Source organism: Rhineura floridana, chromosome 4, assembly GCF_030035675.1.
Source record: "Rhineura floridana isolate rRhiFlo1 chromosome 4, rRhiFlo1.hap2, whole genome shotgun sequence".
NCBI lineage: Eukaryota > Metazoa > Chordata > Lepidosauria > Squamata > Rhineuridae > Rhineura > Rhineura floridana.
This window is the reverse complement of record NC_084483.1, coordinates 85,249,066-85,271,438: the sequence shown is the minus strand read 5'-3', so window position 1 is coordinate 85,271,438 and position 22,373 is coordinate 85,249,066. Positions and strand designations below refer to the sequence as shown.

The 22,373-nt window shown below is 41.3% G+C and overlaps 1 protein-coding gene across 2 annotated transcripts in view; it reads right to left on the bottom strand.

Moving 5' to 3' along the window:
* Positions 1–22,373, bottom strand: part of FOXO3 (forkhead box O3) — a 144,762-nt gene that overhangs the window by 55,586 nt on the left and 66,803 nt on the right. The window contains exon 2 of one of the 2 annotated variants that reach the window (XM_061623541.1): positions 1,412–1,512. The exons of the other annotated variant lie outside the window; for it this stretch is intronic. Coding sequence (XP_061479525.1) covers positions 1,412–1,512 — 101 coding nt within the window. The remainder of the gene's footprint in view (positions 1–1,411; positions 1,513–22,373) is intronic. 2 annotated transcript variants of the gene reach the window in all.

Sequence of the window (22,373 nt, the reverse complement as noted above, 5' to 3'; positions counted from 1 at the left end):
CAGCCTTCCAACCCATGCTCTCCCCCCTCTCATTCAATCCACTTGCCATATATCCCTTAATAAACCCGCACTTACCATATTTACAGGTTTTAACATATAAGGACATCACACAGTGCTTCAGCAGAGCTAAACAAAGTATCACAGGAATCTGCCTTACAGCAAATCATGTCACTGGTCCACCTAGCTCAGTATTACCTACACTGGCTGGCAATGGGACTCTTCCAGCCCTACCTGGAGATGCTGGGGATTGAATCTGGGACCTTCTGCAAGTAAGGCAGATGCTCTACCACTGAGCTACAACTCTTCCCCATATGGAAGCAACCTATATCTATCCAACCAGTTTGCGGTGAATTTCATTAAGCATTACATACAATAAGAAAAACATGCACAAAACCAATATTTTTTCTTGCAAAACTCTAGCTACTGGTACTTCCACCGTCTTTGTCATGTGAATAAAAAGAGTAACAAAACAAAATAAAAGCATTCTGCTTCATCATTATTTATTTATTTATTTATTTTGTTCAGTTTTTATACCGCCCAAAGCCCGAAGGCTCTCTGGGCGGTGCACAGCATAGAATTATTATAACTATAAAGTACAATAAAATCACAATAAAAACATCAAAACATACATTTCAAACATTCAACATCCTAAAACATTATTAGCTACAAGTGAAATAAGTTAAAATAAGTTCAAGTATCAAAAATATTAAGAATATTAAAATGCCTGGGAGAATAAAAAAGTTTTGACCTGGCGCCGGAAAGATAAAAGAGTGGGCGCCAGGCACACCTCGTCGGGGAGACTGTTCCATAATTCGGGGGCCACCACTGAAAAGGCCCTAGATCTCGTTGCAACCCTCCGAGCCTCTCTGTGGGTCGGAACTCGGAGGAGGGCCTTTGATGTTGAATGTAGTGAGTGGGTAGGTTCGTATCGGGAGAGGCGTTCCGCCAGGTACTGTGGTCCCGCACCGTGTAAGGCTTTATAAGTCAAAACTAGCACTTTGAATCTAGCCTGGAAACAAATAGGCAGCCAGTGCAAACGCGCCAGAACAGGTGTAATATGCGCGGACCGCCTGGTCTTCGTCAGCAGTCTGGCTGCAGCGTTTTGCACTAGCTGAAGTTTCCGGACTGTCTTCAAAGGCAGCCCCACGTAGAGTGCATTGCAGTAATCCAGTCTAGAGGTTACCAGAGCGTGCACGACTGAGGCGAGGTCGTTGCCGTCCAGATATGGGCGTAGCTGGGCTACCAACCGAAGATGGTAGAACGCATTCCGTGCCACCGAGGCTACTTGAGCCTCAAGAGACAGGAACGGATTGAAAAGAACCCCCAAGCTACAGACCTGTTCCTTCAGGGGGAGTGTAACCCCATCCAGAACAGGCTGAACATCCATCATCTGGGCCGAGAAGGTACTCACCAACAGCGTCTCAGTCTTGTCAGGATTGAGCCTCAGTTTGTTAGCTCTCATCCAGTCCATTATCGCGGCCAGGCAACGGTTCAGCACATCAACAGCCTCACCTGAAGAAGATGAAAAGGAGAAATAGAGTTGCGTGTCATCAGCGTACTGGTGACAACGCACTCCAAAACTCCTGATGACCGCGCCCAGCGGCTTCATATAGATGTTAAAAAGCATGGGGGACAAAACCGATCCCTGTGGGACTCCACAATGGAGAGTCCAGGGTATCGAGTAATGCTCCCCAAGGCCTACCTTCTGGAGACGACCCGCCAAGTAGGAGCGGAGCCACTGCCAAGCAGTACCTCCAACTCCCAACTCCGTGACTCTTCCCAGAAGGATACCATGGTCGATGGTATCAAAAGCAGCTGAGAGATCAAGGAGAATCAACAGAGTTACACTCCCCCTGTCCCTCTCCCGACATAGGTCATCATACAGGGCAACCAAGGCTGTTTCGGTGCTGAAACCGGGCCTGAAACCGGATTGAAACGGATCAAGATAATCGGTTTCATCCAAGAGCACCTGGAGCTGGCTGGCAACCACCCGTTCCAAGACCTTGCCAAAAATGGAACGTTCGCAACCGGTCTGTAGTTGTTCAAATCATCTGGGTCCAAGGAGGGTTTCTTCAGGAGTGGTCTCACTACCGCCTCTTTTAAGCAGCTAGGGACCACTCCCTCTCTCAAGGAGGCATTTATAACCTCCCTGGCCCAGCCAGCTGTTCTATCCCTGGCAGCTTTCACAAGCCAAGAGGGGCAAGGATCTAGTGCAGAAGTGGTTGCGGGCACTAGTCCAAGTACCTTGTCAACGTCCTCAAGCTGTACCAACTGAAATTCATCCAATAAATGAGGACAAGACTGTGCTCCGGATACCTCATTAGGTTCAACTGCCATAACATTGGAGTCTAAGTCCCGGCGGATGCATAAAATTTTCTCTTGGAAGTGCCCAGCGAACTCATTACAGCAAGTTACCGATGAATCTTTAATATGCTGAGGGCTAGAATGTAGAAGCCCTCGGACAATTTTAAAGAGCTCCGCTGGACGGTTGAGAGATGATCTAATAGTGGCAGCGAAATATCATTTTTTCACTGCCCTCACCGCTTCTGTATACAATTTAGTAGAGGCACTTACCAAGGCATAGTTTGAAAATGTTGTGTTTCTCCCCACCCCACAAATAATCTTAAACCAAGAAAACACACCCTTGGCTGGGCAAATTAGATAGGTTTTCCCCAAACCTTATCCTCAGAGAAACACTCCTGGAACTAGGCCAGAACATGTGTATCTATCCATCACAGAACAGTGATGTAGCTTCTTGCCAAGTACTGTACTGCATTACTAGGCCTCAGAAGGAGAGAAAAGAGCTGCCTTCTATCCATGACAACATCAGAAAACCTTTCTATAAAAACAGAAGGTGGCAAGCAATTTATACTGGCAAATTCTCAGTTAACCAATGGGCACTATGCAAATGGTTGAGCGTATATGTATGAAAGAAAGGGTGTAAACTCCAACTGTAGTAATGCTCCATAACTGGATGGCTCTTCACAGCAATGTCCTAGGTGCATTGTTCAAAATTTGATTTATAACTTCGCAACTACAATGAACTGCAGGAGATACTCATTCTATTTTCAGATGAATTTTTCTCTGTACCACCTCCCATCACACATCAAAGCAACAAACTGCATGTACAAATAAAAGAGCTTCATTCAAGTAGCAGTTGAAAATAGTTAAGAACAAAACCTCAAAGTTTATAGATTTGTTCGGGATACAAAGTAGGGAAAGTGTTCCCTTCCTCATTTCTGTTTATGGACTCATCACAGATGACCTGAATCTCCTCTTTACCCTGCCTTCCCCACAGCCTATAGCTTATTCACTTCTTAGTGAAAACACCACCTGCCATATGGACAGGAGATTAATTACACTGCATTTACATTAATACAATATATGAGTCAGAACTGCCCTGCATCCATTTCCTTTCATCACAGCTGTGTTTGGATATGCTTGCATTAAGAAGTCCTCCGTATGCACCCATGCGTTGAGTCTGAGAAGACTGTATCATACTTTGGACTATTGTTAAGGAGGACAACAATCTTAGGAGTTCACAGGTACACCTTTCATGTCCCTTTATTAACAACCCCCACTTTTCCAAACATCAGAAAATGTGGATATTTTCAATGTTCTCAGATCAATTGGTTGATTTCTATACTTCACAGAACACATTAATTTAGGAAGGCGACCAGTAAATGTCTTGCTGTCTGCTAGAGATTCTAACAGTGGAACTGGAACTGCGCTATAATGATGGGGTTACAGAGAGAAGAAAATCTTTAATGGAAGCAGCAACGAGCCTCAGACCTTATTTGAACTTGAAAAAATTAAACCTGGGCTTAATTTGTAGGATAAGCAAAAGTTCAAGCCAATTATTTATCTTGGCCCCTATTATTGTATGCAGCTCTCCTTTTAAAATTAAAAGCATGCAGTGATACAACCTCTCGGAAAATATGACATACCCTTTGCTGAAAGACTCCCTAGGTCTCCTTTTGTAGGATCCTCCATTGCTGTCACTTTGAATGGCAGGAAGTGGAAGCAAGGCATATGTTGTATATTGCACCACTAAAATAATGAATGGTTGGTACAGTTTTACCCAGTGTCACCACCATTCCTAGAACTGTGCAGGCAATGGCACAGTGTCTGCAACAGTCTATATGTTCTACAGCTCAGCTGTTTATTGCGGCATGCCTATGATTAATTTCAAATGCATATCAGGGTCAACAGTTCATGTTCCTGTGGTGGATAGGTACCCATGCCCCTCTCCACACACTCCACACATAACTCTGAGCAGGCAGCTGAGTGCAGAAAGCCAAAACATCTAGTCTCCCCCATTTCCCCACTCCCCATGGTCCCAGGCTATGGTCTGAAGGCACATAAGGCCAACTCCTTGCTGAAGCTAAGCAGGGTCAGGTCTGGTCAGTGCCTGGATGGGAGACCGCCTGGGAACCATATATGTAAGCCGCCTTGGGTTTCATGAAACAAGAAAGGTGGGGTATAAATGTAATAAATAAATAAATACATTTTAAGGGAATGAATTGCATAATTTGAACATCTGTGCATACAGGTGTCTAGACAAAATGCTTGATTAACATCTCACATTTGAGCAAAGGAGAGGAGGAACGTCACCGCCACCACTAACGGAACAGGATCCTTAGCCCAGATATATGCCTGAATTGGAAATTTATTAATTTATTGTATTTATATACCGCCCCCTAGCTGAAGCTCTCTGGGCGGTTTACAGTAACTAAAAACATTAAAATAAATATACAAATTTAAAACACATCTTTTAAAAACAATTTAAAACACAATTTAAAAATTTAAAACAATTTAAAAACACACGCTAAAATGCCTGGGAAAAGAGGCATTAGTTATGCATTCTGTGGTTCTGTGATTCCCACACACTATATCAGAAATAAGTATACTGTGCAGGGTTCAGAATATAGAGAACATTGTTTTACTTGAAAGAAGCACAGCTCCTTACCATAAGAAGCAAAACTAAATGACCAAATCTATGGACAATTGCATAAGGTTTCTTTGGTACACAATTGTTTATCATTTCATTTTTATTTTGAAAAGCATTATAAATAGCCACTGTGTAGATGGTGCTGTGGTGCTGGGCAGGATGTGTGTCTCACACTGAGGCACCCAGCAGTCAGGACCAATTCCCACCCTCCACTATAAACCTGGGTGACTAAGCATGGCAGTGCAAGGGCGCTAACTAGGCTACAGTAATTGTCAGCTGACTCCAGAGGCCAATCCCTGCTCACCTAGCCTATAATGTCCTGGCTTCAGTACCGTTTCATCAGTCTGAGGAACTCATCACTATGAGTAGCAGCAGATGGCAACCCCTGGTGCCTTGCCCGATCCACTTTCTTCTCTGGAATGCGAGTCTCAGCTCAGTCCTGACTATGCTTTCTTTCTGAACCCTAGATCCTGGATTTCCCCTCCCAGAACCTGACCCATGGTCCAGCTCTGATTGTACTTCTGTGTTTGGCATCTTGCACCCTGATTTGCTTGCTCCTGCCTTGACCCTGCCTATTTTTTTATGTTTTAATGTGTTTTTAGCGCTTTGTTTGCCGCCCTGGGCTCCTGCTGGGAGGAAGGGCGGGATACAAATTAAATAATATAAATAAATAAATAAATATTTCGACCATGCCCTGACTCAGCACTCAGCAACTGGAGCAGACCCTGGTTAAGGACCGACATACAGTCATACCTACAGCCATGTATCTTCTGTGGCTTCACATTTAATAGCCACTGATCTAGGAAGTGATGCAAAGAATCCTGTTTTGACAGAGCCAGATGTTAAGCTTTCAAGAATGACTTAGGAATACTTTCCAATAATAGAGAAGCAATTTTCACATGCTGCACAGAAAGCATGTCTTATTTCAGTTGCCATATGCAAGTAAACTGCATCAACTACTAATTGGTAGGTGTGTTCTGCTGGGCTTTATAGACAAATAAGGAAAACCTCACTCAGTTGGATAGGTGCCTGTATCCTAAATCACTCCATTGGACAGTTGCCTATACTCTTAATCTGTATCTCAAAATAACCTCAATGCATGAGATGCAAAAAGAATGAGAGCTTTGTGCAACGTGCATGCCGGTAGGTGATTTCTTTCAAGAAATTATCTTCCTAGGCAATTCCCTGCACTTGAGACGGAGCAGGCAACAAACTCTCCTGAATGAAACAATGTTTATTACACTAGAGCTGGGTGATTCACCAAGTACAGGATGTGCCCAATTACAGTGTATTTTCCCAATCTTGTTTCATAAACTATTACACAAGTCAGCATATGTCCAGCATTTATCCTTTCTCTCTTCTTCATTAATACTCCTTGTATGCCAAGTCCTCCAATTTGTCTACTGGAAAAAGTATCAGTTAATCAGTGCAGGAATCAAGTGTGTGTGGGAATCTCAGATGTTGGCTGACTCTAGTGTGTGTCACTAGTTTGCTCTCTGAAAAAAGAAATGGACTGCCTTCAAGTCAATTCCGACTTATGGCAACCCTATGAATAGGGTTTTCATGGTAAGCAGTATTCAGAGGTGGTTTACCATTGCCTTCCTTTGAGGCTGAGAGGCAGTGACTGGCCCAGTGAGCTTCATGGCTGTGTGGGGATTTGAACCCTGGTCTCCCAGGTCATAGTCCAACACCTTAGCCACTACACCACACTGACTCTGTAGTTTGCTCTCTAGCTCATTCCAAATTTACCTTGTACAAGGCAGAATCATTCTTCAGAGCACAGACACCTCAATTAACTATAACTCAAAAGTTATATATAGCATATCCCAAACCAAAAGCACCTGGTTGCTTAACACGAAGGAATGCAATGTCTGTGTGCTCTTTCCAAGTTAAATAATGACACAGAAGTCTGGTTTATGGGACTATAAAGCCATCACATAAATATGTGGTTCTATAGAGAGGATTTCAAGGAAGCAGGAGTGATGTCAAAACTTTACCTTTTCCACACCAAAATACTAATCATTTTGCAAAAATAGAGGCTGTATTTTGCAGTAAAGCTACATGATTAAACTAGTTGTGTTATTAACACATGGATTTGTCTTGACAAGGATATTAAATCACTTTCTGATGTTAAATATGGGTTTATGTTCAATTTCGCAACCAAATCATACTTTATTTGTAGAACTAACAAGCATAACAATACTCCAGACTGGAATGTACTACTAAAATCCTATGAAAGCCTCCAGTCTGGTTCTCCACATCCCATTGGGCTATATGTGCAACTTGCATCCCACCAATAGTGTATAAAATGTCAGAAAGTACCAGAACAGGCTTTATACAAGGCTTTTCAGTTGTGCTTTTTATTTGAGTAATTTTTTAGCAGGCAGGGAAACTGAGGCAAAGTGTAATGATGTGAGTCACCAGTGAAGCAATTATAAAAAAGTTATTTTACTGGAGAGCAAAAGTCTTCCCCCCCCCCTGTATTATCAGTCCATGTTTTGCCATTGCCAAAAGGTATTATCCAAGAAAGGTAGCCTATTAGTCTGGCCTTTGCAAGCACAATATTTAACAGGGGTGTATTTTCCTTAACAGTAGTTAAGGGAATATCTAACCCATCATTAAAGATTGGCCCCAAACCAGAGTATCCATCAGTTAAGGGGTCATCATAGGATTAATGGCCACACTCCTGGGAATCTAGGAAGCATGGTGAGTGTGCCGATCACCTGGATCTTAATGGGAATTAAGGTGACTAACCTTGGTTAGTCAGGATTAACTCAGGCCTGTATATGTGTTTATTCCTCTTTTTAAGTGTTCACTCCAACAAGAATTTATTCTTTTGAAAAAATTGACTCTCCTAATATTTAAGCATGTAGTTCATGTAGAAGACAAAATAAGTTTGTTTGTTTGACGAGACAGAGTGAGTACATTGTACCTGGATTAAAGATTAAATTAATCGGCACTGTTGGGTTGTTTACTTGTTGCTGCTTTATTAAAAACAATAAAAACCAAAGGTTTTTTTTAAGTGATGCTACATGTGAGGGAATTTGGTACCAGGTTTTGCAGGGTCTAGATGTGTAACTGCTCTCCCAGGGTTAACCACTGAGTTTCATTCAGCTGCACAATGGGCTATTTTCAAGACCTGGTGCCACTATCAACCTCCACAAGTGTGTAAAAATGAATTTGTTAGGCTTTGCTAGGAAAGAGAATCTTAATGGTTAACTACACCAAATTAAAATTCTTAAAGCCATTAATCACACTCTCATGACTGCAGATAAGGCAACATGCAGCATATGCTCATGTAGGTCTTTGCCTTTAGCCATTAACTTCTCTGTGGAAAAGAGCTGCATGAGGTTCTATAGGAATCCAGTGACAGAGTGAAGTGGGATAGGCAAAGGTCAAACAAATTCACTCTGTGTTGACAGTTATGTAAGAAATAACTTAATACCTGAACACAAATGGGCTGATTAACATTCATGAAATGAGACTCATCAATCCTCTACATAAAAGTGAAGCCAAAATTTATGTCACAATTCCCTACTCAACGGCATTGCAAGCAGCAGGAATCCAAATGGGCCGCTGCTAAATTACTGTGTTCTGTAGTCAACCATTTGTCAAAGGAGCAAAATTATCTGATAAATGCTTTTCCATTCAATTCACAAATAAATAAAGGATGAGTTAGAAGATGTTGCAATGCATCATAAAGTGATACAAGCAGAGGAGGGGGCTCTAGGATGGTGTTTTAAAAGAAGGTGCTTCATTTCACTCATATCTAGGTATCTAGGTATTAAAATGTAGTTCTATCACTAGTTACTACAGGGTGCTTCTTCTTTCTTGTATCTCATCAGAAGTCTGTCCAATAGTCCAAGAAAGTTGCTTGTTCCTTGGACAAAGAAGAGCCAGTTTGAAAGAAAAAAAAAATCAAACCAGCAACCAGTCAAGGCTACAAAGATGTTCCAAACTGTTGCATTTGCAGTGTTGGGATGGAGAATAGCTTAAAATGAAATGGATTGCCTTAAAGTCGATTCCGACTTATGGGCAACCCTATGAATAGGGTTTTCATAGTAAGTGATATTCAGAGGGGGGTTACCATTGCCTTTCTCTGAGGCTGAGAGGCAATGACTGGCCCAAGGTTACCCAGTGAGCTTCGTGGCTATGTGGGGATTCAAAACCTGGTCTCCCAGGTCATAGTCCAACACCTTAACCACTACACCACACTGGCCCTCAGAGAATAGCTTGGGCTGTCTAAAATCTCCCCTTTTACTCTGGCAGTTCACTCTGTCAGGGAACATCTGGCTTAGTCCTAGTTAAGGCATACCCCACCATGCCTATTAACTTGTCATCTCTAGCCTATGTCACCTTAGTAACAGAGGAAGCCAACATGCCATCCTCCAGAGATTATTGGACTCCATTTTACATCATTCCTGTCCTTTGCCTATGCTGGCTGGGTCTGATGGGAGTTGGAGTCCAGCAACATCTAGAGGGTGCAACGTTGACTGCCCCTGCATTAGTTAATCCTAGTGATTCTAGGTCTAAAAATTGCACCAAAGGGTACTTACTACCTGTGCCATATAAGAAGTGTAATGCGAGTGCTTATATCACTGCAGCTACACAGCTCAGGTGTCCGTTGCATGCAGTGGTTGCTTACATACCAATAAACATTAGATATGACAGTGCACTCCTAACCATGTCTATTCAGAACTAAGTTCTACTGAATTCCATAGGGCCTATTCCCAGGTAAATGGGGTTAGGATTGTAGTCTTAGCCTGCAAAAGGGAGAAAAGTGGGATTTGCAAATTGATCTGATTTACAACACAATCCTATACATGTCTCTGTGGAAGTAGATCTTGCTGACATGGCTTACTCCCATGTTAATGGAGACTACGACTGTAGTCTTTGTAAGATAACTGTGCCACAGCATCAGGTGCTCACAAACCATTAATTAGGGCCCAGGAAATTCTTCAATAATTGTGTCCATCAGATATGGCCAGCCCAGGCCAGAATCAAGTCTCTGGGGGGGGGGGGAAATCCATGTTTCAAGGGAAATGAAAGATTTTGTACTACAGCGGTTCGGAAAACTACTGAATGATTCTTTAATCCCTTCATCTTTAGAAACACAGAACACAGTATCATAGACAACACCCACAGAAATACTGGGCATCTAGGACATCTAGTAACAGTTTCCCTAAGCACAATCAGGATGCAATACACTGCAGACATTCTCTTGTAACACCTTCCCCAAACCATAGTTTACAGTGGTGGATGAATATGCAGTAGAATTTTCACTATATGAATTCTGATTATCCAAATCTTTCGATTACCTGATTTCACCAACCAAAGATCAATTGAACCTTAAAGCACCACTGTTTTGCATTATTGTTGCCCCTAGGTCATCTGTTTACATGGGTTTATACTGCAAAATCCTACTGGGGAAATCTTAGCGATTCTTCATACTGTGTACAATGTACTTTATCTCTGCATATGTAGTCATTACACTATCAGCAGCATTAATGTTCTCTTGAGAAAAGAGATTACCTTGCCTCAAGAAATCTTGTAATAAAATGCAAAGGCATTCTCCTAAATGACCTTCTCTACTAAACTTCCCCTCAAGCTAAAGAGTACTATGTAGAACACTAAAATTGCTAAAAGGTAACTCTTTCACTGCACAGAGGTCCTAAATGAAGATAGTTGCACCATATGCCTGGAAGGAATCATTTGTCCATAATGTCTCAAAAGCATTCAGACACATCAACAGAGATATACTTGTTTTAATGCTTCCCCCTTCCTTTTCTTGGAATTGGTACCATGGCTGAACATTCTGCCCCGAGTGCCCATAACCATTAAGGATTTGGCATGCAGTTTCCTGCAAGAATCACTTCAACTTAAACCATTCTTTTTTAGGCTGCTCATCTCTCATCAGAAAGGGAAAAGAGGAGTGTTCAAGAAACCATTTTTGTTCACCTTCCATTTTGAGGACACACTAATGACACAACAGCAGCCTTTGTTCAGCATCCCTGTTTAGATTCCTGGGCACCTGAAGGAAGTGCAGCTGAGTCTGAAGACCACTTCAAGTTGCGTTGTGGTCACCTCTTTTGTGACATACACTCAGAAAATACAATTTAAGGTGCTGGTTCTCAGGAGGCTGCTGACACCGGAAGAGTTCAAAAGTCTTCAAAAGGCGCCAAAAAGATAACAGAGATGGCGCCTGCCTAATATTCAAAGGGAGGGAATTCCACAGGGTAGGTGCTACCATGCTAAAGGTCTGTTTCCTATATTGTGCAGAACGAACCTCTGTATTTGCAAGAGGCCCTCACTTGCAGAGCGCAGTGATCGACTGGGTATATAAGGGGTAAGACGGTTTTTCAGGTATCCTGGTCCCAAGCTGTATAGGGTTTTGTACACCAAAACTAGAACGTTGAACTTGGCCCGGTAACAAATGGGCAGCCAGTGCAATTCTTTCATCAGTGGGTAACATGTTTGCCATACCATGACCCAGTGAGCAGTCAAGCCCCGCATTTTGCACAAGCTGCAACTATCACATGACTAGTTTTGTATTGGTTTGGTATTTAACACTTCTATCTGATCACGTATCCCAGCTCATTCTGTCTAATGATGAATTATGTTTTTAAGTGTATCCCAGACCACAAGTGTACTTATAGTGACAAACATTTGTTTGTTGTCACACAAAGTGTGAAACAGGCCTCAGGCAATCATTTAACCATGGAGGTTGAGACCCTTTTCATAGATCTACATCATCTGTTCCTGAACTTTCTTTTAGATATCGCTCTATTTCTCCTTTTCATCTTCTTCAGGTGAGGCTGTCAATGTGCTGAACCAGTGCCTGGCTGCGACAATGGACTGGATGAGGGCTAATAAATTGAGGCTCAATCCAGACAAGGCCGAGATGCTGTTAGTGGGTGGTTCTTCTAACCGGATGGTGGATGTCCAACCTGCCCTGGATGGGGTTGCACTCCCGCTGAAGGAGCAGGTTCTTAGCTTGGGGGTTCTCCTAGAACCATCTCTGTCACTTGAGGCTCAGGTAGCCTCGGTGGCACCGAGTGCCTTCTACCAACTTCGGTTGGTGGCCCAGCTATGCCCTTATCTGGACAGGGATAACCTGGCTTCAGTTGTCCATGCTCTGGTAACCTCCAAGTTAGATTACTGCAATGCACTCTATGTGGGGCTGCCTTTGAAGATGGTTCGGAAACTGCAGCTTGTGCAAAATGCAGGAGCCAGATTGGTAACAGGGACCAGACGGTTCGAACATATAAAACCGATTCTGGCCCACTTGCATTGGCTGCCTGTATGTTTCCGAGCTTGATTCAAGGTGCTGGTTTTAACCTATAAAGCCTTACACGGCTTAGGACCACAATACCTGATGGACCGCCTCTTCCGACATGAACCCACCCATACACTCCGCTCCACATCTAAGGCCCTCCTCCGGGTGCCTACTCAGAGAGAATCTGGGAGCCTGGCAACAAGGGAGAGGGCCTTCTCAGTGGTGGCCCCCAAATTATGGAATGATCTTTTTGATGAGGTGCACCTAGTGCCAACACTGTTACCTTTTTGGCACCAGGTCAAGACTTTCCTCTTCTCCCAGGCATTTTAGCATGTGTTTTTACATTGCTTTTTAAAAAATATTTTTAAATGTCGGTCTTCCATGGAAATGAATGTAGAATCCTACAACAGAGGAGTTCTGTGTGTGCGTGCGTGCATGCACGCACATGTGCATGCACATTTGTATGAGAATAAACTCTGGACAGAGGTAGCATAACACCTCCCCAGCGCTTTAGACTGACATGCCAGTACAGATCTTTAGTATACAGATTTATCCATAAGTTGTGTATTGCTTTAATTGCAGTGGCATATTTACTATTTATTTGCATTGCTGTACAACTGATCCAGTTACTGTCTGCCAGGGTACTCGTGCTATATATTTATGTACCAAGAAGGTCACCGAAGCTTGTAGTTAATCAGTTCTTTGGCAATTCAGCCAGACTGTTCACCAATCTATTTCTGTACTCCTGATGCTGCCATGCTTGCTGCTTAAAAGCACAGCAGCAACAATGACCACTCAGCTAAGATCACTAAGTACCATAGCTCCTCCTGCTGCCCCTTCTGGAAGCATTGCTGGAGCTCTTGAAGAGAAAAGAGACTTGATGAGTAGTTGCAATTTCTGTCTTGTAGCAAAAGCTGATATGTAGTGGCCAAGAGTATGAGTGGCAAGTTGAGACTTCTTAGCTCAAATCTTTCCTCCTCCCTGAACTCAGTAGTTAGCCCTAGGTGAGCTGTTGTGTTCTCGGCATCAGCTTCCTTTGCAATCTATCAACAATAATACTGGACTACCCTACAGGGTTGTTGCAAGGATTGCTTTTATTATGTATGTTGGATGCAGTGCATGCAGCAAAGTACATACGTTTCCAGTTATGACATATGTCTGTCTGTGTACAGGTTGTCTACCCATTCTTCCACAGAACTACTTTCTGTGGAAGCTGCCTTGAGGAAAACCTGTGCTTAAACTATCATTGCATGTAGCTTTGCCCCAACTTTGCTTGTAACAAAAAGACAGATGTGAGAAGCTGCCAGGTAGGGATTATTTAACCCTTTCCCCCTGACTGCTTCTTAACTTAAAATGCCTTTCCCTCCCCCAGCTGTTTTTCTACATAGGGAGGAAAATAAAGTTTCCACATGGGTTGTGAGTAGCTTTTGAGCAGAAAACAGTCCAAGGAGAAAAGGGTTAAGGAACCTCTTTCCCTTACTGTTTCTCTGCTCAGATTGGAGCTCACCAAAGTTATACTCAAGCTTGTAGCTTCCTATGGTTAGTTTTTTTTGTTTTTAAAGTTACTTGCAAACTTACCCACAACTGCACATCACACTGTGTGTGGCCCCAAGACATTTAATAAATTTATTTATTTATTGCATTTGTATACCACCCCATAGCCGAAGCTCTCTGGGCGGTTTACAACAATTAAAAACATTAAAAACAAATATACAAATTTCACATGCATCCACCTGCTGGCCTTGAGCTGATGGGTGTTGTGGTCCAAAACATTTGGAGGGCACCAGGTTGGGGAAAAGCTGCACTAAACAATTCCTGCAAAATTGCCTCTGTCCATTGAAAATGCAGCCCTGTGTTCCCAGTTAAGATTTAGTAATAGAGAATGCATGATGTGGCATCACAGTCCTGCAAGCTTCGCCTTCAGTACAAGCAGCTGCCAGCGAAGTGGAGTAAGTGGATACAGGGAAACTTGCAAGTCATCCTTTTTCTTTCTTTCTTTTCATTTCTAGACATGATCAGTTTTAAATACATTAAATAAAAAACAAATGCAGTTGGGTGGCAGGGGATATTCTTAGAAGCTAACCACTGGCCCTGTGACTAGCTCCTTCCCCCATGGAAACATTTTTTAAAAAACGTCTTGCTAGGTGGGGAACCTGGCCATCTAATCAATTTGATTCTCTGGTATAGCTCATTTGTTAAAATAAATCCTTAGGAACAGCAAATTGAAAGCTACAGACTTGACCACCATCTTCCCTCCCCTTCCATATTACAAAGAGTGATCACAGAGCACGTTTCCTAAAAATGTACTCTTTATTCTTAGACTACTGACTCATATATGCAAACTTTGTAGAAAATCGTTGTGAGCTTCTGCTGCTGCAGAGTTGTTGTACAAAAGTAAACAGGAACACATGCTTTTCAAAATGATATATATATTGTTTGAACGCAAAAGGCCACAATTCAGGACTGCAAAAGTGCAGCAGTGTGTTTACAATCTAGCAAAAAAGAAACTGAAGCCAGCATATGGACAACTTGCAATACAAGTTACTGAACCAAACACATGTTGTTTTTAGCTTCCGTTTCCAGAGAAAATTCATTCTCCAGTTGCCTGGGTCTGTATATGTGCATTTGTCATTCTTTGAAAAAAGATCATCAAGCAGTAATTAGTCACAACCTGGCATTTAAATTGCTCACATTAAAAGGAAAGCAATTCTGATTGAACCCTGTCTGACAGATCTTACACTGAAATAGGGTGCTTCTTGATAATCCTAAAGCCTTTTAAAATGACTTTTTGTTTTGTTTTGAGCCTTTATCTTCTTGTGTGGTGTTGTGATTTTCACTGTTTGCAATTCAAGCATATATTGCCAACAATTACATGTAAAACCAAGAATGGTTCAGTTCCCTATGCTCCCGCTAAAGGTTAAAAGCTTTTTAAACTGCAGCAAGCCACTTTTATTAATGACATAAGAATGTAAGAAGAGCCTACTGGATCAGGCCTGTAGCCCATCTAATCTAGTATCCTGTTCTCACAGTGGCCAACCAGATGCCAATGGGAAGCCCACAAGCAGGGTTTGCACTTAAATGGATTTGTTTATCGATTTCAGCAGGACTATGTCAACTAAAGTGTAATTGAATCCCTTGCAGCGTAGGTTTATGCATCACAAATTAAACAGAGATTACTACCCTTTACATATGTTAAATATGAGAAGACATGATTCATTAGAAAAGATAATAATGTTGGGAAAAACAGAAGGGAGTAGAAAAAGAGCAAGACCAAACAAGAGATGGATTGATTCCATCAAGGAAGCCACAGACCTGAACTTACAAGATCTGAACAGGGTGGTTCATGACAGATGCTCTTGGAAGTCACTGATTCATAGGGTCGCCATAAGTCGTAGTCGACTTGGAGGCACATAACAACAAAATATGTTTAATCTGCAATCCTATGTAGACTGTCGCTTGCACTATTTGCTGTTAAGATACCTGGTAACAATTATTGAGCCAGTCCTCTGAATTTCAAGGATTCAAGACTAGGTATTTGCATTTTGTTGATTTATTTTTAGTGTGAATGTATATTTTCCAGGACAGGAGAATGCAGCTTTTCCTTTAAGCTTTATCCTTCTTTCTAGATTTCAGCCATTTCCAAAAAACAGAAGGCTACTTGTAGAGGAATTCACTTGAAAATTGTGTTGAAACACAAAATCAAATGGGTTGTGAGATCCGAAAGCGGAATACTAAATTCTTGTTGTTTCTTAATCATGGGCCTTATCTGCAAAATCAACATGGATTCTACATTCTAATATAATGCTTCTCAACTGAAGGAACAAAAATACTGCATCTGAATTTTGAATAACTGCAGTCCTCTTTCCTTTAGTTTCCCACCAAATCCATCAGCATGATGATCAGAATATTATAAAATTTGAAATCTATCCACGGAAATGGATTGTGGATAGCCCAATCACTATAATCGGTGGGTGATGATTCTTCACATGCTATGTGATCAGCTTCACACTTTATGCAGCAAACACAGCTGCCACATACAGACCCATGTTAGACCAGCACTTCCCACAGCAAACATGAAAAAGTGAAGGTATCGTACCTTGGCTTTAAATAATCATGCATATGTGGCTCGGAACTCTGATTGGTTTTCAATCGCATGTATATGACTGCTGAAAAATGTGATGTGTTTTTAGCAATTAAGTACTCCATGAAAAGTGTGGTGCTGCCCTAGATTATCTGCATATAGATCCTTATCACTGAATGACTGCAGCTTTCACCATAGCAAGAAAATCTGTCCACAGTATGTTTGTGTATGTGTGTATACGCACACACCTGCAACTCAGGAAAACACTTCACGAATTTGATGAAGCAGACTGCAGTTCACGAGAGCTTATACCATAATAAAGTTGTTAATCTTTAAGGAGTCATAAGATTCTTTGTTGTTTTTGCTGCAAGAGACTAACAGCAAAAGTCTCTTGAAATTAGCTGATACTGACTCTTTACCATCTTCAATGTGCATAGACAGAAAGTACAACATGATATGAGAGTCAGGCCAGTCAGGCCAGCTCAAGCAGTAGAATATGGTTGGAAGACCCTGTTGTATATGAAATAAGGTGCACCTCATGATTAGATGTGAGGATCTTATGAACTGTGTATACATGATAGAAAAGAGAGACCAACTACAGTTTCGCTATTATATGACACGCAGGGAGTGATTGTCATACATGGGTGCATGTTATGTCCCATACAGAAATTCCTTCTGTGTACATTTTTAATATGTAAATATCCACACATCCACATAAAGTATTCATGCATGGATCTAGATAGAACACATGGCTAATCAGATTCAAGTTTATCAAAGAGTTAATAAAATGAAACTGACCCGATTCTATCATAGCCAACTTCAGTGCAACTTAAACTGATCTTGTTAAATATTATTTATTTATTTATTTATTTATTTATTTATTTATTTATTATATTTGTATACCGCCCCATAGCCGAAGCTCTCTGGGCGGTTTACAGTAACTAAAAGCAAACACAATTTAAAATACATCTTTTAAAAAACAACTTTACTCAAATCATCAGGTTTAGTTTTAAAACTCAGAGTAAGTTATACATAGAATGAATTTTCTGGTGATTCCCTTTTCCCTCTCTATGGTTTGGGGTGGGGAAGGGAGAGAGAAAAAGGATCTCTTTTGAGAAAATGCTATTTGTAAGTAATAAAGGAGATCACATGACAATGGTATTGCTGTGTATCGTGCAAGCTCTGTTGGAGTCAATCCAATTTCTATACAAGCATTACCATTTTGACAACAAAGCAGCCTTATTGAAACAGGCAGGCTTCATCTTAATTCTGGCACCATTGAATGTAGAGTACACACTGGCCAGGGAACAATGAACCAAGAAAAGAGTTACAAATCTCTAGTGACAACTGCACACAAAGAAAGAGAAGATACATTGTGATAGGGTTGTTTATTACACCCCTTCCGAAGGACACTTTCAAAGAAATAGATGCTTTTTGCTTAAAAACAACACTCGCACCATATTTTTTCCACACATATAATTCCTTGCCCTTCCTTCTCACTGATCTCAAAACCACTACACATCATTTATGTAGGAAAATCTACAACAGCCTAGTGTAAGGAAAACTTTCCCCTTTATTACTTCCTTTCTCTCGGCCTTTCCTTTTCCTGTCAAACAAGCCATTTAGTGCTTTCAAAGTGATCTTAGTTCCCAAGGCACCTACTGTACTACTGCACTACTTTACCGTACTGGAAAAAGAATTTGGATGCTCTATTCAGTTTGCATTAATTATCTTTCCTCTTAAATTCTGTTCAGTTTTGTTACCTCCTGAAATGGACTCATTTGAGGAATTTTCTGCCTTTAGTCCCAGCAGTACTAGATAAAAGTATATTATGTTCCCTTATCCCAAAGTTCCATCTTCCCCTGGACTTTCTGCCTGCCTTGAAGAAATGGTCACAAAGAGAATGAAGTGAAAATATAACTGTCATTCTCAATTATTTAAATGTTATAAGGAAAAAAAGGGAGTGGGGTTGTTATCATCACCCTGTGCACTGAGGAAAGGGCAAGAAACAATGGATTGTTGGTTTCCTTAAATATCCAAAAGCCCTTTCCTTACAACAGCAAGAGAATAAGACGTTTTCCGGTGCCAAACAAAGTATCCAAAACGAACATTAAGCTTTTCACGTGCTACTTAATACACATCTGACTGTAGACAGAGTGTGGAAGATAAATCTAATGTACATTCTTACCAACGTAGGTTTCACACCACAGACAGGTTCAGGGAAAATTATTCAAGTCTCCAGCATGAAATGTCTTGAGTTGACAATGGGAAGTTATAGAATTTACTTCCTTGTTGGTTTTCAAGAAACTCTGGCACCTCGACCAGTCTCCCTTGGTCTCCTCTTCCTCTTCCTCTTCCTCCACCAGCACCCCGGGAGCAGGGGGCCAGGACTGGTGGAAGCCTCAGCAGCCCCTTTTCCAGTACCAGTTTGTGGCGGAGAATGAAGGCGAGTTCAAAGGGGAAGAGGAAGACGAGGAGGACAAAGAAGTAGACAACAAGCTGCTGGAGGTGAGGGAGAGGAAGCTCCCTGCCGCCCCGGCTCCCTTCCTGGTGCCTGCCTCCGCCTCTGGTGGACTTGGGCAAGCAGCCCCCCAGGCCCCGCCTGCCTTTCAGCTGGCCTGGACTAGCCACCCCACTGTCTCTTCCTCCTTCACTCCATCCCTCCTTCACTCCATCCCCCTTTCCTTTCGCTCTGTCCAGCTTCAAGGTCTCCCTGTCCGAGGAGTCCCCGCGCAGTGCCCCGCTGACACCCCCACACCAAGAGAAGCCATCCCTCCGCCATCCCTCCCCGTAGCGCCCCGCTGCCACCCAAGATAGAGGATCCCGGGCTGCCTGAGACTGGGCTGCCGGGAAGAACTAGGGTGGCAGCTGATGGAGACTAAGTTGAAGTTGCTTTAATTCTTTTTTACTTTTGCAGTACTGACTGGATGTGTAACGTGGCCTATTATATGTTATATTATATTTATAGTTGGTATTAATTCTTGTATTGTTGTAATATTTGCTATTTGCTTTTTATTATGGTTGTATCATTTTGTTTGAAATTGTTTTGCAATTGTTTGCTCTTGTTATAAGTTATTTCAATTATTGTGTTTTTTCTTGTTGTAAGTCACTTTGAGTTCCACTGTTGAAAAAAAGCGACTAACACATGCCAGTAATAAATAAATAAATAATAATAAACATACTCCCAAGCCAATTTAGTCCAGTGATGGAAATGGGTCAAGCCTTATTCCAATCCAGCTAAGGAGATCCATATGCAGAAATTGGCTTCTCTGTGCATATCTCTTGCAGGATCAGGAACCATGGGTAGAATCTATCTATTTGCTCTACATTGCTTTCAATTTGAAATGATTCTTAACACATATTTTAATGTATATTCTTCATTCACTTTTTGACACAACTAATCACACACAACTACATTTTTAAAGTGTGGCAAGAACCTGATTGGGCCTACTATCTTTAATTCAAGTACTCCATGGGTTGTGAAAAAGGCAGCTTATTGGATAGCTATTTTTGGAAGTACAGCCAGCTGTTCTAAAGTGCTGAATTACGAAAATGACAGCTGTAAAAACAGGGTAGAAAGTTACTAAATTTTAGCTGTTCCTTCTTTTGTCTTGTTTTCTTCACTGTTGCATGCACACTTTGTTTGTTATGTATGAAATGGATTTTAAAAACAAAAACCAGCCCTTGTATATTCTTAAAATAATAAATAAATGAGTATCTAAGGGATTTTGTTTGTTTGTTTGTTTTTGTTTTTTGGCTGAACAACTGAATCTTGGCAGCAAATCCCCAGAACAAAAGTTTAATCTTTCAGAACTAATTATTCAAGCTTGGATGATGTGAATGAGATCTTTTATGGGTTTTATTTCTGTAAGCAGTTGGGATGGGAGAGAGTTAATATAAGTTGCAGCGCTAATTAAAATACTTTCTCAGGCCAACCCTTCCACTGTACAGTGAAAGCACAGTTTGCATTTTGTAATGACATTACCTTAAAGTTTCAGTTGTGTCTGAAAGGAAACACTATATTGACACTTTATATATGTAACAGCTGCAGAGTACAGAGCGCCATACTAGCATAGGAACCTTTCCTCCCACTGCTGGTTATGGTGCCCAAAGGTCCAGTGAGCATACTCTCGTCCCTACCACTGCCATTTGTGAGAAATCCCAGCTTGCATCATGGGAATGTGCAATGTTGCATTTTTTTTACACAACCAGCAATTTTTGAACACTGAAGGCAGGAGTAAGTGCTTTTTTTATCTCAATCTCCAATGCTATGCTCATAGCTGCATATGCTGTTGGAGTAACATTAACACAATTCCTATCTGAGGGCATTTTTTATGATGTTGCACAATTCTAAGACTTGTGCATTTGGCTCAGCAAGTTTTAGGGTTGAGTAACATGAGAACTGCAAATATGCAACAGATATGAACCACGGATGGTCAACGTTTCAATATTAGGACACTAGTATTGTTAATATTTATGTGGAAGAGGGAATTTCAGCAGGCACATTTTTTCTTGTCGTAACACTCCCTGTATATAATTGTTCAATACAAAGATCAAATGTTGAAAAATCATAAGATAAATCCCCAGTATATTATACACACATGTACACAATGAGCAAAGAAAAAAATACATGTGTATATTCAGTCTAAAATATACAGTAGGGCCCCGCTTCACGGCGCTCTGCTTCCTGGCATTCTGCTAATGCGGCGGCTTTCGTTTTCAATTTTAAAGCCGCTTTTGTGGCATTTTGCGGCATTTTCATGCGACGCACCCCATTAAAGTCAATGGGGTTCCGCTTTACGATGTTTTCCGCTTTACGGCGGGGGTCCAGAACAGAACCCGCTGTATAAGCGGGGCCCTACTGTATGTACATAGCACTCTGGGCACAATCGATCAACATTTTACATTAATTGAAGTGGAACATGAATAAGAAGTTGGTGAACTTGCACCCATTTTTTTGTGAATGGAAAAATCTTACATTTTCTAGAATCTGTGGCATGGCAAGGAAAAAACCAACCTTGGCCAATACTTGCTAGTTCATTCTTACTAGGAAAAAAACTCAGCTCAAGAGAGCAATTACCATTCCATTTAATAACAGTCAAGGTTTACCATGTTTAAATGTTATTTACTCCACTGGAAGAAGTGTAAGCATACACTTAACTCTTCAGTGGAAATTTATAAGATTTAAAGCACTTAAAGGTAGCTGGAATAGGCTCATAACCTACATCAAAAAGTAGTATAACTCTAGAAATTAAAGTTTCCAATCTTTGACTGCTCTACTATTTAAAAATACCTAAACAGGTGAAACACTTGTTTTTTATCTTTAAAAAACTGGTTGGCCCCTTTAAATTTTAAAAACAAGTTCACAGTTTCTACTGGGGCAACTGTTTATGGTTGACTGGCACAGATAAAAAATGCTGTCCATCAGTTTAGGAATACAAAACATAAGTTTCTCTCTGAACAAAGAGTTCTTGGCCAGAGTGGCGCTGCAAAGCAGCTCCCAGCCATTTCAGAACAAGGCATGGAAAGACTTCACCACAAGTGCTGCTGCTGCTGCTGCAGCACATTCAATTCCTCAGCTGGTCCTTAAGGTTCCAGTTCTTTAGTTGCTCAGTTCCCTGCTACTTTCGTCCTATCAAGTTATCTTTCTTTTAAAATCCTCAAAACTTTTATCATTATATTAATAGTAAAATGAAAGTGTTGGGCTGCCTCAAACTACTAATTACTTTATTGGTAGCACCTTGATATACAGTAGCATTTCTCCTGAAATAATAAAAAAAATAATAACAATGTTTCTGTAGGTTATATTAATGTAGGGCACAGTGAATAACAAGTAACGTCCAACTTTGTGCGGAAAGATAAATTCTAGTATTTTATGGCTTCTTTTTTTTAAGCTATGTAAAAGAAAATCTTCATAGCTGCAAAATATGACAACCTTACATTACAAAATCGACGCCTTGCATCAGGAGTAGGGAATCTCAGGCCCCGGAAACCAAATGTGGCCCTCCAAGCCTTTCTATCTGGCCCTTGGGACCAGGGCCAGTTCTAAAGGGCGGCTAGGTGGA